Genomic DNA, 19518 nt, shown 5'->3' on the forward strand with positions numbered 1-19518 from the left:
CCATGTATTTTCCCACTCACTCAACTTGTCCAAATCATACTTAACCATCTCTGTGTCCTTCCCCTGGCGTACCGTCTCACCCAGCTCTAAATTGTCTGCCAACTTGAAGATATTATTTGTCTAAATCATTAATATATGATATAAATATCTGGGATTCCAAGCACTGATCCCTGTGGTGCCCTAATAGTCACTGCCTGCCATTTGTTTCCATCTGCCAACCAGTACACTACCCCCAATCCCAGACACTTTAATTTTACATGCTAAGTTTTATTTTAAGACCTTATCAAATGCCTTCTGAAAATCTAAGTAAACCACATCCACTGGATCCCCCTTATCAGCTGTACTAGTTACATCTTTTCAAAATTCCAATAGATTTGTCAAGCATAATTTCCTTTTGGAAATCCATGCTGACTCTGTCCAATCTCTCAGATGGGGATGGAGGCAGTGAAGAATGCAGGGAAAGTAATTTATGTTGTAATGATCATGAGCATAAAAGCCTATTTAACGTGTAACAGTGGGGTATTTTCCTTCCTTCATTTTGGTTCTAACTTGGAAATGTGACCTCACTACATATGAAGCCAGTTCACACTAAACCCAGTATTAGAACCCTCACTGAATTTTTGTTATGCTATTATCAATGTTGAATTGTGAGCTTGAAATGACTGGTGGACTTTGAGACAGCTTGTGGTAAAGGAAAAGAACAAACTAAACAAGCCTTGCTTATTTCTGAGGCCAGGCCTAGTGGCTAATTGCAGACTAAACTTTGGTGAGAAAGGTTCTAACAGACACAAGGAAGAGCATTGTGTTCAAACAGATAGCTGAATTTGGCCATTAATGTGATCATAACTGGGAATTGGTTCCAGCAAGTCTGGAAGAGACTCTATGTTCAAGCAGATGACAGTTGTTGAATGGTAACTGAGGCCACAAAAGAGTTGATCAATCTATCAGGGCAGAAGCAGAATTAAAGTTGATTTTTGATCTATTTGTTTTGGGGATATAGTTCTGAGCTGCAAATCAGACAGCATGAAAATTTGAAAGCTCTCTACCTAATCTGCTACACAAAGATTCTGGAATCTGCAAGAGTAGAAAACTGAGTTATAAGTTCTGCTGCCTTTGCCTGGGTGAACTGAGAAGATGACCTTGATTAAGGTTTCAGGAAAAACTGCTAAGGACTTCACATTTAAGATTGCAAAACGATGCATGGTGAAATCTGGCCTGTTTTATTACTTATCCTTAACTGTGTGTGTTTGTCTGTCTTTTGTGTAAATGGCAGCTGAAAACAAATGTTTCAGGTTTACAGGACAGGCCTTAATCTGCTTATTGTATTATTTAATTTTATGTCTGATGAAGCAATAGTGCATTTAATAAATGGTAACAGTATGTTCAACTCTTGTGTATAACATAAAACTAGTATCTGGAAATTAAACATTCACAAAGCCTGGAATTGATTATTCAAAAAGAAGGTTAGGGACCACTTATTTGGGAGTCTTCGGTTTAATCTCAGTGTTGTGAATGCAGAAGTAGAAAGGCTGTCTATTTCCATGTCGTAGCACCAGACTCCTTACAATTGCCTTGTATGGCTTTTGTCATCAAGACTTGAGTTTCTAAACTGTTTTTATTTGTTTAATTTTCTGGCTGTGTGAACCTCTGCAGCTCTTCAGGACCTGTGCCTACAGTACCTCAGAAACCATTAGTCAGACCCTCTAATTCCCCATCAGGAGCCTCCCATTCAGCACTGTAATTAGATTTCCACATGCATATAATTGATGTGTGAAACATTAAACTGTGATTTGGTGAATTGTGAGGTTCAGATCAATCCTTCAAACTTGATGGTATTTGGAGTGAATGTTGAAATGAGACTGCTTTCCTTTTGCTGAGAATGATTTCAGGTATCAGATCCTCTGTATTGCTGTGGACTAATATTATGATAGGATTAGGTCAAAACCCAATTCCACAAGAATGAAAAGTGTTGAGATTTTCATACCGTATTTTCCCTTGGGGCAGTAGTGTAGCTGGCTAGACTACTATTTATGGCTTATCCCTGGCTTCCTGGAGAAGATTGTGAAGGGCTGCCTCTTCTTGCTGCAGTCTGTGATGAGGTGAGGGAGAGAATTCCAGACTTTTGATCTAAAGGACAATGAAGAGACCTGGGGAGACTTACCAGGATGTTGCCCGGGCTGGAGAGTTTCAGTTATGAAGAGGGATTGGACAGACTGGGGGTTGTTTTCCTTAGAGCAGAGGCTGAAGGGGGCTATCACTGAGATGTATTTAAATTTGAGGGGCACAGCTAGAAAGGAATTCTTCCACTTGGTTTACCCCAGTGACCAGGGGGCATAGACTTGAGGTAAGGGGCAGAAGATTTAGAGGGAATATGAGGAAAAATATTTTCACCTTTTTTAGGTGGTGGCAATCTGGAACTCAACTGCTGTAAGGGTGGAGGAGGCAGGAACCCTTATACCATTTAAGAAGTATTTAGATATGCACTGTGATGCCAAAGCAGTCAAGACCATGGGACAAATGTGAGAGGATGGGATTAGAATAGTTACATGTTTTTGACTGGTGCAGATTTAATGGGCTATATAGGGCCTTGATTCTGTGCTGTAGACTTCTATTACTCGAGTTCCATATCCAGTTAATGCAGAATATGGAGGTCTGAGCATTGCTGTTTTTGTTTCTCTCCAGCAGTAGAGGACACAAAGGGGATTACAGTTGAAGTATTCTTAATGAGTTGCTATGGTGCATCATATAGAAACTGCAGCCAAAGTGTGATCATGGAGTTAGATAGGGAACCCTGTGTTTCTCTCCGTTAAAAAGTGATAACCTTGTACTTGCACCAAAGCTTGATGCAATGGCATTGTGGTGGATTGAGATTGGACATTGGAATTCTATGTTTGTATCATGCTTTGATAACTATGGACAGACAGCATCAAAGTAAACTATGGTGGGTCATAAGAACAACTTGACCTGCTTTTAATATCACTGTGACTGTGGTCAGAAGATAGCAAATATCACGTGAATTATTGTTACTGAGTGTCTGCCAACAACAATGATAAATCTTTTTACTTGTCAGCACTTTGGCCTAGTTAGAACCTCTGAGATGTGATTAATAGAGGTAGGAAAAGGTTAGTCTGTTGAACCTGCTCCACTACAATCATAGCTTCAACTCAATTTTCTTACCCGTTCACCTTATTCCTTGGTTTCCTCTGATCAAAGATCTGTCTACCTGTATTCCAGTTTTCAATGTAGTCAGTGTTGAAGCATCTGTGACCCTCTTTTTTGGAGTAATAGACATTTGCTAAGATTCACAACTCCTTTGAAGAAATTTATCCTCACCTGTCCTGTCCTGTCCTGTCCTGTCCTGTCCTGTCCTGTCCTAAATGAGCTCCCATTTATCCTGACTTGCCCCTTTTTATCCTAGATTCCTCAACCAGCAGAAACCACCTCTCAGTACCTACCTTGTCTAATTCCATCAGAATCGGACAATATTTCAATGACATTCCCTCTCTATTTATCTCCAGGGAGTGTGGATTCCATTTACTTAGCCTCCCATCACAGGGTGACCCTGTCATCTCAGGAACTGATTTTAGTGAACCTTCACCATGCTGCCTTAAGTGCAAGTCGAGAGTGTGTTGCTGGAAAAGCACAGCAGCTCAGGCAGCATCCGAGGAGCAGGAGAATCAACGTTTTGAGCAAGAGCCCTTCAGGATTCCTGATGAAGAGCAAATGCTCAAAACCTTCATTCTCTGCTCCTCGGATGCTGCCTGACCGGCTGTGCTTTTCCAGCACCCACTCTCGACTCTGATCTCCAGCATCTGCAGTCCTCGCTTTCTTCCTGCCTTAAATATAAGTCTACTCTGGAGATCCAGGGGTATCTCATGTTTAGGAGATCTGTTTAAAGAAGGGGTCCTGGTGTCTTTTGAACAGCTGCGTCAGAAATTTGGATTACCTAATGGATACCTCTTTCGATACTTCCAAATTCGAGATTACATACAGAAGAAGATTATGTTAATAATTTTTATAAATCAGATAGAGAATGTAGAGTGCTATGGCCAATGGAGGTATCTTCCATCAATACTATTTATCATTTATTACATGATGAAGTATCGGGAGATATGGATAATCTGCTTAAAACATGATCAGGATTTGGGACTAGAAATCTCTATAGAAACATGGAATGACATTTGGGAAAATGCCAGAAGAATCACATCTGCAACAGAACTCAGGCCATTCAGTTGAAGATACTTCATAGGGCCCATATAGCACCGGACCGATTGGCAAAATTTAAGGCAGGAGCATCTCCAATGTGTCCCAAATGTAAAATAGAGGTGAGCACTCTTGTACATTGCTTATGATCTGTCGTAAGATCCATAGATATTGGACTAAAGTAGCAAGCGCTCTGACAGAAATCTTAGGAACGGAAATTAGAGTGGACCCTGTATCTCTCCTTTTGGGCTTTTCGAACTTACCCTCCCTGGAAGAGATTATTTTCTATTCTCTCTTTCTGTGCAAGGCAAAATATTTTGGTAAACTGGGTGGCTGAGGGCCCCCCTGGACTTTCAAATTGGCACAGATTAATTATGGAATGTATTCCCCTTGACTTCCTTACAAATATGGTGCGCCAAAAGACCGCATTATTCCATAAAATGTGGCAGCCCTTCTTGAATTATATAAATACAGATATTTCGGCCATCCTAACAAGGACTTTTATTTAATTGCGATGGTGAACCTGGCTGGTCCGGGGCCCCAGAGGAATCCTGCATGAGTATGAGTTTTGTTACGATTTGATGTTAATATATTCCGAGCATGTATCTCACTACCCAATTTCTGTCGGTTTTTTAAAATCTTATTTGAATAATGTAAGAGACTTAATTATACACTCTGGTTAGTTGTAGGTTAGATTAGTAGTTAGTTAAGTTTTTTTTCTTGTTATTTTTCTTTTGTTAAATTTTGGTTATTATTTATTTAAGATTTAATTGTATATCAATGTTGATACTTGTTTTTTTATATTTTGTAAACTTGTAAAAATATGTTAAATTTTCAATAAAAATATCTATTAAAAAAACAAGTCTAATCTTTCTCAAAATTGTGCACAGTACTCCAAGTGTGGTCTCTCTATGACCCAATTCAGTTGTAGCAAGACTTAATCCTTGAGCACCAACTCCCTTACAATAAAGGCTTGTTGTCTTTTTTGTATTCATGGGATCTGGGCATTGCTGACTGGGACTGCATTTATTGCCCACCCTCAGGTGCCCTTGAGAAGCTGTCGATGAGTTGCCTTCTGAAGCACTGAGGTCCATTTGATATGGGTATATCCACAATGCTGTTGGGCAAGGAGTTTCAAGATTTTGACTAATCAAAAGTGATATATTTCCAAGTCAGGTTGATTTCATGTCTTGGAGGGGAACATGCAGGGGTGGTTTTCATATATATCTGCTACCCTTGTCCTTGTAGATGGCAATGGTGTGGGTTTAGAAGGTGCTGTCTCAGTGCATCTTGTGAATAGTACACACTTCTGCCACATTCGCTCCTTCCTCCACCACTAACACTCAGTGGCAGCAGTCAAGCAGGCTGCGTTGTCTTGGGTGGTGCCCAGCTTCTTGAGTGTTATTGCAGCTGCACTAATTCAGGCAAGTAGGGAGTATTTATAGAATTTTATAAAATCATCATGAGAGGTTTAGACAAGGTGATTAACCAGGGTATTTTTTTCCCCCAGGGACTCCAAAACTAGAGGGCATGGGTTTAAGGTGAAAGGGGATAGATTTAAAAGGGATCTGAAGGGGAAACCTTTTCACGCAGAGGGTGGTGTATGTATGGAACAACCTGCCAGAGGAAGTGGTAGAGCCAGGGACAATTAGAATATTTAAAAGACATGAACGGTTGGCAGGAATGGTTTAGAGGGATATGGACCAAACTCAGGCAAATGGGACTAGTCAAGTTTTGGGAAACCAAAGGGTCTGTTTCAATGCTGTATGACTCTATGACTTTCTATGACTGAGTATTCCATCACACTTGTGCTTATAGATGGTGACCAGCCCTTGAGGAGTTGGGAGGTGAGTTACTCACTGCAAAATTCCTACCCACTGATTTGCTGTTGTAACCACCATACTCAGATTGTCAGTTCAGTTTTGGGTCAATGGTAACTCTCAGAATGTTGAGAGTGGGGGACTCAGTGATGGTAATGCCATTGAATGTTGAGATGATTCTTTAGATTCTCTGGGAACTGTCATTTGCCCGGCATTTGTATGGTGCAGATGTCACTTGCCACATCTCAGCCTAAGTCTGGACACTGTCCAATGGAAAATAGACTACTTTCTGTATCTGAAAATGGTGCTGAACATTATGCAATCATTAGTAAACATCCCCACTCCTGATCTAATGCTGGTGTTAGAGTCCTCACTGACAATATATTGTTTTCATTTTAGTTGTATTTTATTCCTTTTCACCAATTATGATTTGGAGCTGTGCATAGGAACCACAAGCTAAAGATGACTTTTGGACTGTGGGTAACTGCTTGTGTTAAAAGGAAAACAGATCAAACAAGTTTTTGGTTATTCATGAGGCCAGACCTGGAAGTTACTTGCAGGGTGTTGTTTGATCTAGACACTTGGTAAATGGGGAAGAGCGTTATGTTTAAACAGACAGCAAAGAATGGGTATTAACAAAGGTCAGAATCTGAGAATTGGTTCCAGCGAGTCAGGAAAAAGACCTTCTGCTCAAGCAGGTGACAGTTATCGGATGGTGGTTACTGGCTTTCACTGAGGAGATGTTAGTCTGTCAAAAAGTGGTCAGTTGAATAGGGTTTTAGACTCTGATTTCTGTGAAAAGTAATGTGGCTGATGATAATACAGCATCAAGATTTGAAAACTCACTGTCTAACCTCCCACGAGCAGCTCCCAATCTTCCATTTCTGAACTTGTAAGTTTCATTGCTGTTATCTGAGTGAACTGAAAACATGATCCTGATCAACAACTTCAGAAAATCAGCCAAGGAACCATCATCTTTGCCTGTGGAACAATACATCATGAAAACCACTTCAAGAGTTTGACCAGTTTTTGTTAATTTCTTTTATTTATCCCGAAAGTGTGTCTGCCTGTGTGTCTTTTGCACGAATGGGACTGAAGCAAAGATTTTTGGGTTTACATCATTTAATTTTCTTCTGCTAATCTTCCTATATTGTTAATAAATTGCTCAGTCTTTTATTTAAGATTCAAACGGTCTGGAATTGATTATCCACTGAGCCTGTGACTGGTTATTCACATGTCTGGTTAGGAACCATTGAGGTTAATTTTGAGGGACTTTGACAGTTTAAATTTTACGATGTTATGAATGCAGAGATTGTAAGACTGATTCGGCTGTCCGTCTCAGTGTCCTAACAATGGAGGGAAGGTTGTTAATGGAGCAGCTGAAGACGGTTGGGCCATGGTCACTAACCTAAAGAACTCTCAGCTTGCATTCCCACCTTTTTGTATTATCATCAAATGTAATTACTATGAAGCATAATGCTACAAATATTGGAAATCTGAAGGAAGAAAACTTCAGGAAATACTCTGCTGATCTGGCCACATCTGTCGTGAGCAAAACTGCGTTAACATTTTGAGGTCAGATAAATTCAACTTTGTAAGAACAGTCTTATTCGACTGAGTGCATTAACTCTGTCTTCCTGTTCACAGATGCATTCACATCTGTTAAATACATTGCAATAATATCGATTTGGGAAGAAGTGAAACCCCTGTGCAGGGTGTCACCAGAGTTCAACAGATTATGAAATAAAATAGTGTTTTGTGTCTTGCAGGTTTGTGACGTCTCAGCGAAACCCAGTCAAAGACCCTATGGTCCTGTGGCTGAACGGTGGGCCTGGGTGCAGTTCCTTAGATGGATTCCTCTCTGAAAATGGACCTCTGCACGTAAGTATTTCTTTTACTGGAGGGTGAGGATTGAGATTCAGTGATGAATAATCTCAGGCAGAACAACAGCTTTAACTCTCGCTTAAGTTCCTGGTTCTGTCTTGACCTAGTGCCCAACCTACCAACCTCCCCTCACCCCGTTCACCTCCCTGGGTACAAATTAGAGGTGAAAGTGCAATCTTCTGGTTAGTCTAGTTCACTGCCATCCAGGATTGTGCATCCAGGAGCCAGATGTAGTTCATGGGGTTAATGAATTAAGGGGTATAGGGGTGAAGTGGGAAAGGTGACTGAGTTGGATGATCAGCCATTATCATATTGAATGGCGGACCAGGCTCAAAGGGCTGAATGGAAATGTGTTGCTGGAGAAGCGCAGCAGGTCAGGCAGCATCTAGGGAACAGGAGAATCGACGTTTCGGGCATTAGCCCTTCTTCAGAAGGGCTAATGCCTGAAACGTCGATTCTCCTGTTCCCTAGATGCTGCCTGACCTGCTGCGCTTCTCCAGCAACACATTTCCATCTCTGATCTCCAGCATCTGCAGACCTCATTTTCTCTTCAAAGGGCTGAATGGCCTCCTGCTCCTGTTTTCTATGTTTTAGTTATACACGGCCATGCGGAAAGTGAGAATGGTGTTTTGGTATGAGGTGTGGGAACGTGCATGGATGATGAAAGAGATGAGAGGAGGACACACAGCTGCTGAAAATTCCTTCTGGCCTTTCTAGGTATGGAATAGAGCTGAAATCTAGGCTCCGCAGAGTCCGTGAGCTACAGTGGCCAACAGTGAGGTGCCTCTCAGTTTGACACCAAGAAAATGATTTTTTTTATTGGTCAGTGAGAAAGTTCGACTACTAAAATAAAATGTTGGAGAAGTGGGGTGCACAAGAGGTAGTGAGAGATCCTGGAGTGCTCCTACGGTATGTGGAGACCTAGAGATGTTTGTGAGTAGATGTAAGGGGTGTTGGGCAGTATGGAGTTTAAGGGTCCAGGCTGTTAGTTGCATTCATTTTTGAGGTTCAATATAGAAAAAGAGAAATTGTTGGAAAACACAGCAGGTCTTGCAGTGTCTGTGGAGGTATCGTCCCAGTCTTCACCCCCCCCGAGTCAAAGTAAAACACTCAGAGACACAGTATAGTTTTACTTCCTTCATCTTTATTCTGGGCCCCGGAGGGAGAGAGAACAATTGCCCATGTGCACAGAGACATCAGTTCTCAGCCTCTGGAACAGCAGAGGAGCATCCAGATAGGGCAAGATACCTATTGATCAGGTGACCATTACAATCAGCAATCAGTGTCAATAGTAAAGATTAAGCTATCTGCTGTTAAACAAAGCATGTTCTTAACCTTGTTAACTGGCTTCACATAATGAATGCTTTTCACCTTGTTAAACTGACTTTATATACTGAATTCTTCTTCTTGTTAAATGGCTGTACATAATGAATGCTTTTCCACCTTGTTAGCCCATTACCCTTGCCTCCAGCACCCCATTGTTTACATTGCAAGTCCTTACCTGATCAGAGTCATGCTTAGTTGAACCTTTGTTTCACAAAGCTCAAAACGTAACTCTTTCCTTACCTGCTCATACCTTATACACATTCTCATTCCTGCCTTTTATATTTTCATGGTAACCACCTAGATGGCACTACCAGCTTTCATAAGACTCTGACAGCCAGTTTTTAAGCAAGCTATTAACATACAGTATACAATTATTATAATACCAAAAATTACTAGTCCGTTACAGTAAATAGAATTTGAAGAATCCTCCCGTGTGGGGAAAAAACATTCACCAGTAAAGTTCTTAAATCCACAATGCTTCGTGACCATTCCATTCCCTCCAAGTCACATGGAAATGAGCCAGTTCTCCAAAATCTCCTTCAGTAAAGACCAACCTGAAAACAAAATTCAGTCTGTCCTTCTGTGTCAATCCATGGGGAAATCTGAATTCTTCGATTAGGGCAGTTAAATACTTAACAAAACTGATGAGGCTTCCGTCCTTGCAGAGATGCTCCAGATAGAGGATACTAGCGCAGCAGCAGGCGCGGTGAATGCAGCATTCTTTGCTGCTTCAGCTCCCACTCTGCTGTTAAATGGAACAAAACCAACTGGCTGGTTTGATGTTAGCTTGATCAGTGAACCATCATATCCCTTAAATGGTCAAAAGATGAGGTAAAGCTCACGTAGTTTAATGTCCGTGTGAAGGCTACTGACAAAAAGCGTACCGACCTCCTCTTCACTGTTAACTACTTCATTTTTCATGCTCATGACTGGAGAGCTGATTGAATCCGTTGGATCAGGTTATGGAGGGGCGGGCAGTGGTCCAAAGGCGTGCTTTACCTGTGAATGGAGAAGGTCTAGAGGCGATGTTAGCTACTGGAAGTATCTTTGCATTTCCCCTCTCATTCCTTCCTTACCAAGGTATGAAGACAGTCACACACTTAACTACACTAGTCATGATTTGGAGATGCTGGTGTTGGACTGGGGTGTACAAAGTTAAAAATCACACAACACCGGGTTATAGTCCCACAGGTTTAATTGGAAGCGCCGCTCCTTCATCAGGTGGTTGTGGAGGACACGATTGTAAGACACAGAATTTATAGCTATAAATTCTGTGTCTTACAATCGTGTCCTCCACTATCACCTGATGAAGGAGTGGCGCTCCGAAAGCTAGTGCTTCCAATTAAACCTGTGGGACTATAACCCGGTGTTGTGTGATTTTTTTAACTACACTAAGTTGCCTGTTTCAACCTTATTTGAATTCTTAAAGCCTGTTACTTTGTTCACTATTTATGACGTTTTCAATTTTTATACAATTCATAAACTTTTAAATTGTACTGCCTAAACAATTCAGTCAATTATAAACAACGATCAATGGTCCTAAAATCAAAACCTCAGGTACCTCATTCAGGTTATTCAAAAATTATTTTCCTTTCACAAATTCAAACTTGGCTAATGTGAAAGTCTGGAACAGTAAGGAAACAACGATGTGTCCTGGACTTTAACAATTGAAGAGGCAGTTTCAGTTCAGATTTAAATCTCAAATATTCGTGGGAAACAAATGCTGAATATTTTAAAATATGTTTTCCAAACAAAACTTCCCAAATAAAACAGTCAGAATTACAGTGACAACTTTGGTAGGGATCAACATTTTTTTGAATTTGCTATATGAAGGGAGCCATTGAAATCTCAGCAATAACGAACAGAACTGAAACAGCTCAGCCTCAAGTTCTAATATTCTCTAGAAAATCTTAACATAACATCAAGCTCAAAATGCACTTTTCCTTTGGTGAACACTCTGTATTAAAACACAGCAGCAAAGATATTATGATAGAATACTCTCGTCTGGCTATAGCTTGACCACTGACCCAAATGGGTTTTTCTTTTAAAACAGGTATTGTAGAATTTGAAACAAATCAGGGACTCCAGGCACTCAATCAATGTGTTTTAGGGTTACAAGTTCGATAATTTTAAAAAGGACATAATGTTGTACAATTTCAATATAAAAACAAAATCTGCCCCATTACGTAGTCCACAAAACAAACTGTATGGAAATCCTGATTCAAACAAGACAAAACAGTTACTTAAAAGGATTTTCTAAGCCAGTATTTTAACAAACCAAAATTTTTAAACATCAAACACTCCCAGCATGGCACAACTTAGATTGAAACTTTCCTCTTTCAACCCAAGTATTAGTACAACCTTAATTTCAGCATTTCTCGTTTTTATTTATTTATTTTTTCATTCTCTCACCGAAATTACACTTCTAAAAAGAGAAAGTCCTCGCAGCAGACCACATAGTGCTGCAGTCCAAGCCACACTCTTTCCCCAGAAGAAACATTCGCAGTGCCTCAAATTTCGCCACAAGGAGACTTTAATCCCTTTCTCACTTTACTCCTCATGGGGGCTCGAACCTCAATTAAACAGAGAACTTGAATCCCACTTAAACACAGAGCGCTCGAATCTTAATTAGACACAGGGATATGAATCTCAATACAGCGCAGAGGACCTGAACCTCAATAAAACCCAGGGGACTCTAACCCCAATACAGCGCAGAGGACCTGAACCTCAATAAAACCCAGGGGACTCTAACCCCAATACAGTGCAGAGGACTCGAACCTGAAATTAACCCACCCAGGGGACTTTAACCCCATTACAGCACAGAGGACTTGAACCCAGGAAACTCTAACCCCAATTAACCCAATATAGCACAGAGGACTTGAAACTCTGTTTGTCAGTGTGTTTGCGAAACTGTTTCTCTCAACTGAACTAATTATTGTTCGAGGAGTCTGTAGAATAGAGCACGATCGAGCGAGGGGACCATTTTTGACATACCTGAATATCACGAGGGACCAGGGTTTAAAATCTTACCTTGTGGGCCCGTCCGTCTCAAGATACTAATGTTCTGGGTGATCACTGACACCTTCCAATCTTAACTATTTGTTTGGATCCTGCCGACAACGCCAATATTGTCATCCCACTTACCACCACACCCCCCCCCCCCCCCCCACACCCCCAGTCGAAGTAAACTGCTCATAGACACCGTATAGTTTAACCTCCTTCATCTTTATTCCGGGCCCTGAGTGAGAGAGATTGATCGCACATGTGCACAGAGACATGGGTTTTTGGTCTTCTCTGGAACAGTGGATTATTAATGAAGTATATAGTCGCTTTCAGGGAGGAGCATCCTGATAAGGCAACATACATATTGATTGGGTGACCATTACAATCAGCGAGTGTCAATAGTAAAGATTAAGCCATCTGTTGTTACGTAATGAATGTTCTTAACCTTGTTAACTGGCTTCACATAATGAATACGTTTCACCTGGTTAACTGACCTTACATACTGAATGCTTCATCTTGTTAAATGGCTTTACATAAGGAATGCTTTTCCACCTTGTTAACCCACAATCCTTGCCTCCAGCACCCCATTGTTTACTGCAAGTCCTTACCTGATCTGAGTCACGCTTAGCTGAACCTTTTGTTTCACAAACTCAAAACTTAACTCTTTCCCTATCTCCTCAAAACTTACACACATTTTCAGAGATAAAGCAGAGTTAACATTTCAGTCCAACGACCCTTCATCAAATCTGCTTTCTCTCAACAGATGCTGCCAGTCCAGCTGTGTTTTTCCAGAAATTACTGTTTTTGTTTCTGATTTCCAGCATCCTCAGGTCTTTGTTTTGAAGTTCAATATATACAGGTGGAAGGTATTGGTTGGATGGGTCCTTGAATACACATAAAAAGATACTTGCTAACAGAGGCGTGGAATCACAAGAGCTATCTATAATAGAAAAGTTGAGATTCTGAGGAAAGAATATAGGAAGCTAGACAGGAATTTAAAAAGTAGGTCCTTGAGGGTAGTAATATCTGGATTACTCCCAGTGCCACGAGCTAGTGAGGGTAGGAATGGAGGATAGAGCAGATGAATGCCTGGCTGAGGAGCTGGTGCAGGAGAGAAGGATTCACACTTTTGGATCTTTGGAATCTCTCCTTGGGTCGAAGTGACTTGTATAAGAAGGACCTAACCCCAATTAATCCAATATAGCACAGAGGACTTGAAACTCTGTTTGTCAGTGTGTTTGCGAAACTGTTTCTCTCAACTGAACTAATTATTGTTCGAGGAGTCTGTAGAATAGAGCACAATCGAGTGAGGGGACCATTTTTGACACACCTGAATATCACGAGGGACCAGGGTTTAAAATCTTACCTTACCATAAGAGCTATCTATAATAGAAAAGTTGAGATTCTGAGGAAAGAATATAGGAAGCTAGGCAGGAATTTAAAAAGTAGGTCCTTGAGGGTAGTAATATCTGGATTACTCCCAGTGCCACGAGCTAGTGAGGGTAGGAATGGAGGATAGAGCAGATGAATGCCTGGCTGAGGAGCTGGTGCAGGAGAGAAGGATTCACACTTTTGGATCTTTGGAATCTCTCCTTGGGTCGAAGTGACTTGTATAAGAAGGACGGATCTCACCTGAATTGGAAGGGGACTAATATGTTGGCAGGGAGATTTGCTAGACCTGCTTTAAACGAGTAAGGGCAGGAGGGTACCCAGGGAAATAAGTGAGGAAAGTGATCAGTCTGGGACTGGTATAGTTGGGGAAAAACAGTAGGTAAAGCAGGACAGGCAGGAACAAAGTAGAGAACGAGATAGGACTGATAAATTAAACTGCATGTATTTTGATGCAAGAGGCCTGACAGGGAAGGCAGATGAACTCCGGGCATGGTTAGGAAAATGGACTGGGATATCATAGCAATTACAGAGACTTGATGTTCCAGGGTATTGGTACTATAGGAAGGATCAGAAGGTGGGCAAGAGAGGAGGGACAGTGGCATTTTTGATTAGGCATTTTACATTACAACTGTATTTGTGGAGGAATTTCCTGGGGCTATGTCCAGGGAAGTTATTTTGGTGGAACTGAGAAATAAGAAAGGGCTGATCACCTTATTAGGATTGTACCATCAACTCCTCTTCTCCCCCCCCACCCAATAGTCAGTGAGAAACAAATTTGTAAGGTGATCTCTGTTATCTATAAGAATACAGAGGAACCTCCTTGTCTGAAGGACAAGGGCGGGGAATATTTTGTTCTGTTAATTGATTTCTGGATAATTGAATGCTGGATAACATAGCTCAGCCACGCATCGGGACCTTGTGATCTTGCCGGATAGTCCGATATTCAGTTAATCGAATTCCAGATAATTGAAGTTCCTCTGTAATAGGGTGATTATGGTAAGGGGTGTTAATTTTCCAAAATTAGACTGGGACTACCATAGTGTTAAGGGTTTAGATGGAGAGGAATTTTAAGTGTGTACAAGAAAATTTTCTGATTCAGTATGTGGAAAACTTAGAGGAGCTGGGATACAGTCTTGACCAGATCAAGATTGATGAAGTTGATGTGCTATAAATTTGGGAAAACATTAAGATCGATAAGTCTCCAGGGTCAGACCAGATTTATCCTAGGCTGCTCTGGGAAGCGAGGATATTTGCTTCCTCACTCTCCACAGGAGTCGTACCGGAGGATTGGAAGGAGGCGAATGTTGTTCCTCTTTTTAAGAAAGGAATAGGGAAATCCCTGGCAATTACAGACCAGTCAGTCTTACATCTGTGGTCAGCAAAGTTTTGGAAAGAATTCTGAGGGACAGGATTTATGACTAGTTGGCAAAGCATATTGTGATTAATGGAATTAGCGTGGCTTTGTAAGGGGCAGGTCATGCCTCACAAATCTTATTGAGTTCTTTTGAGGAGGTGCTGAAAATGTGTTGCTGGAAAAGCGCAGCAGATCAGGCAGCATCCAAGGAGCAGGAGAATCGACGTTTCAGGCATAAGCCCTTCTTCAGGGCTGAAGAAGGGCTTATGCCCGAAACGTCGATTCTCCTGTTCCCTGGATGCTGCCTGACCTGCTGCGCTTTTCCAGCAACACATTTTCAGCTCTGATCTCCAGCATCTGCAGTCCTCACTTTCTCCTTTGAGGAGGTGTCAAGACAGGTCGATGATGGTAGAGTATGTTGTCTTCAGCAATGCATTTGATAGGGTTCGCCATGGTAGGCTCATTCATAAAGTTAGGAAGTATGGGATACAGGGAGATTTGGCTGTCTGGATTCAGAACTGGCTGGCTGACAGAAGGTAGAGAGTCCTTGTAGATGGAAAGTATTCTGCCTGGAGTCCAGGCAGAATACTTTCCATCCCGCAGGGCTCTGTTCTTGGGCCTCCGCTCTTTGCAGTTTTTATAAATAACTTGGATGAGGAGATTGAGGGGTGGGTTAGTAAATTTGCAGATGATACTAAGGTTGGAGGTGTTGTTGATAGTATTGAGGGCTATTGCAGCATGACATAGACAGGATGCAGAGCTGGGCTGAGAAATGGTAGATGGAGTTCAACCTGGACAAATGCGAAGTGATGCATTTTGGAAGGTCGAAATTGAATGCTGAATATAGGATTAAAGACCGGATTCTTGGCAGTGTGGAGGAACAGAGGGATCTGGGTGTGCAAGTACACAGATCCCTCAAATTTGCCATCCAAGTGGATAGGGTTGTTAAGAAAGCATATGGTGCTTTGGCTTTCATTAACAGGGGGTTCGAGTTTGAGTCGCGAGGTTTTGCTACAGCTCTACAAGCCCCTGGTGAGACCACACTTGGAATATTGTGTCCAGTTCTGGTCGCCTTACTATAGGAAAGATACAGAGGCTTTGGAAAGGGTACAAAGAAGGTTTACCAGGGTGCTGCCTGGACTGGAGGGCTTGCCTTATGATGAAAGGTTGAATAAGCTCGGACTTTTCTCTCTGGAGAGAAGGAGGAAGAGAGAGACCTGATCGAGGTGTACAAAATAATGAGAGGAGAGATAGAGTCAGTAGCCAGAGACTTTTCCCCAGGGCAGGATTGACTGGTACGAGAAGTCATACTTTGAAGATATTAGGGGAAAGGTATAAAGGAGACGTCAGAGGTAGGTTCTTTATGCAGAGAGTTGTGAATGCATGGAATGTGTTGCCTGCTGGAGTGGTGGAAGCAGAGTCATTAGGGATATTGAAGCGACTGCTGGACATGCACATGGATAGCAGTGAATTGAGAGGTTAAGTTACTATATTTGACATTAGGATTAAATTATGGCACAACATTGTGGGCCAAAGGGCCTGTTCTGTGCTGTGCTTTTCTAAGTTCTATATACCTACTAGATAAGGTGCAAAACTTGATTTACTCTTGAGAAATAAGGCAGGGCAGGTGATTGAGGTATCAGTTGGGGAACACTTTGGGGGCAGTGACTATTTCTATTAGATTTAAAATGAAGATTGAAAAGGATAGACTGGATCTAAAAATTTAAGTTCTAAATTGAAGGAAGGCTAATTTTGATAGTATGAGGCAAGAACTTTCAAAAGTTGATTGGGATGGATGTTCGCAGCTAAAGGGACGGCTGGAAAATGGGAAGCCTTCAGAAATGAGATAACGAGAGTCCAGGGAAAGTATCTTCCTGTCAGGGTGAAAGGAAAGGCTGGTAGGTATAGAGAATGCTGGATGACCAGAGGAATTGAGGTTTTGGTCAAGAATAAGAAGGAAGCATATGTCAGGTATAGACAGCAGAGATCGAGTGAATCCTTAGAGTATAAAGGCAGTAGGAGTATACTTCAGAGGGAAATCAGGAATGCAAAAAGGGGACATGAGATAGCTTTGGAAATTAGGATTAAGGAGAATCCAAAAGGATTTTACAATACACTAAGGACAAAAGGATAACTAGGAAGAGAATAGAGCCATGGAAAGATCAGCAAGGCTGTCTGTGTGGAACCGCAGGAGATGTGGGAAGATACTAAATTAATAGTTTGCATTAGAGTTCACTATGGAGAAGTATGTGGAAGGTAGAGCACCTGGGAAAATAAATAGTGATATTTTGAAAAATGTTCATGTTACAGAGGAGGAGATGCAAGATGTCCTAAAACGCATAAAGGTGGATAAATCCCCAGGACCTGATCAGGTGTGCCCTAGAATTCTGTGGGTAGCTAGGCATGAGATTGCTGGGCCCCTTGCTGAGATATTTGTATCATTGATAGCCATGGATGAGGTGCCGGAAGTTTGGATATTGGCTAAATGTGATGCCATTATTTAAGAAAGGTGCTAAGGAAAAGCCAGGAAACTACAGACCGGTGAGCCTGGTATCAGTGGTGGGCAAGGGAATCCTGAGGGACCGGATTTACATGTATTTGGAAAAGCAAGGACTCATTAGGGATAGTCAACATGGCTTTGTGTGTGGGAAATCATGTCTCACAAACTTGATAGGTTTTTGAAGAAGTAACAGAGGATTGATGAGGGCAGAGCAGTGGACGTGATCTATATGGACTTTAGTAAGGCATTCAACAAGGTTCCTAATGGTAGACTGGTTTGCAAGGTGAGATTATATGGAATACAGGGAGAACTAGCCATTTGGATACAGAACTGGCTCAGAAGTAGAAGACAGAGGGTTGCTTTTCAGACTGGAAGCTTGTGACCAGCAGTGTGCCACAAGGATAGGTGCTAGATCCACTGCTTTTTGTCATTTGTATAATTGATTTGGATTTGAACATAGGAGTATGGTTAGTAAGTTTACAGATGATGCTGAAATTGGAGGTGCCATGGACAGTGAAGAAGGTTTCCTCCAGAGAACAACGGGATCTTGATCAGATGAGCCAATGGGCTGAGGAGTGGCAGACGGAGTTCAGTTTAGATAAATACGAGGTGCTGCATTTTGAAAAGGCAAGTCAGGGCAGGACTTATACACTTAATGGTAAGGTCCTAGGGAGCGTTGCTGAACAAAGGGACCTTGGAGTGCAGGTTCATAGCTCCTTGAAAGTGGAGTCGCAGATAGATAAGATAGTGAACAAGGCGTTTGGTATGCTTTCCTTTATTGGTCAGTGCATTGAGTATCGACATTAGGAGGTCACGTTGTGGCTGAAGAGGATGTTGGTGAGGTCACTATTAGAATACCATGTGCAATTCTCGTCTCCTCCCTATCAGAAGGATGTTGTGGAACTTGAAAGGGTTCAGAAAAGATTTACATAGGGAGAGACTGAATAAGCTGGGGCTATTTTCCCTGGAGTGTTGGGGGCTGACGATGAGCTGCCAGAGGAAGGTCATTCAACATTTAAAAGGCATCTGGATGGGTATATGAATGAAAAGGGTTTAGAAGGATATGGGCCAAATGCTGGCAAATGGGATTGGATTTATTTAGCATATCTGGTCGGCATGGATGCATTGGAATTAAGTGTCTGTTTCTGTGCTGTACATCTGACTCTATGACCAACTGGCCAATAGGAAGATAACATGCATAGTGGAATTGGTTACTGTAGATCCAGGTCATTGATTCCAGTGTGTTGCTTCCAGGTGAATGATGATGGCAGCACACTCTACATCAATAAATACAGCTGGAATAAAGTGGCCAATGTTCTCTACCTGGAGTCCCCGGCCGGAGTTGGTTTCTCCTACTCGGATGATCAAAACTATGCCACCAACGATGATGAGGTATTGTGCCCAATCTGCGTCCTCTGTTAGGCCCTGCCAGATAGTGCCAGCTGTTTACTGGGGGCTGGGAATCTCTGTGGCACTCTATCATGATGTATTACTCCATTGACACTGCTCCCTTTACAACCACGCTTTGCTTTTCTAGCTCCAATGTTCAAAACTCTGCCCTCCTTCCTATAAACTTTGATCCCTATTTTATGCCTTCTTGCTTTTTGTGTTCTGAAGGTGTATCACTGGATTCAAAATATTAACCTATGTTTTCTCTTCACAGATGCTGCCAGACCTGCTGAGCTTCTCCATAAATTTCTATTTTTATTTGTTTCCGACCACTGGTTTGTAATAATTCAGAGAGGTTTCTGACACTTGGGACAGATAAAATCTTGTGGATGTGTTGTTGTCAATTGTGGTGTTCTGTAGCTGAGGACATTTTTAATTATGGGATAAAAAGTTTGTATTTCAATAGTACTTTTCATAACCTCAAGACACCCAAAGTGCTTCAGAATCAAACCAGGAGTTTGAAGAGTTGCCATTCTTGTACCATTGGAAATATGGCAGTGATTTTAGGCAAAGGAAGTTCCCATAATAGCTGAAAATGTGTTGCTGGAAAAGCGCAGCAGGTCAGGCAGCATCCAGGGAACAGGAGA

General features: G+C 41.7%; 1 protein-coding gene across 2 annotated transcripts in view; it reads left to right on the forward strand.

Moving 5' to 3' along the window:
• The window catches only part of si:ch211-122f10.4 (cathepsin A-like), a 50490-nt gene that overhangs the window by 12612 nt on the left and 18360 nt on the right, over window positions 1-19518 (forward strand). For both annotated transcript variants that reach the window (XM_043707364.1, XM_043707365.1), the window contains exons 2-3: window positions 7793-7904; window positions 18737-18874. In XM_043707364.1, the coding sequence (XP_043563299.1) occupies window positions 7793-7904; window positions 18737-18874 (250 nt within the window). The remainder of the gene's footprint in view (window positions 1-7792; window positions 7905-18736; window positions 18875-19518) is intronic.

This window comes from Chiloscyllium plagiosum, chromosome 17, assembly GCF_004010195.1.
Source record: "Chiloscyllium plagiosum isolate BGI_BamShark_2017 chromosome 17, ASM401019v2, whole genome shotgun sequence".
NCBI classification, from domain to species: domain Eukaryota; kingdom Metazoa; phylum Chordata; class Chondrichthyes; order Orectolobiformes; family Hemiscylliidae; genus Chiloscyllium; species Chiloscyllium plagiosum.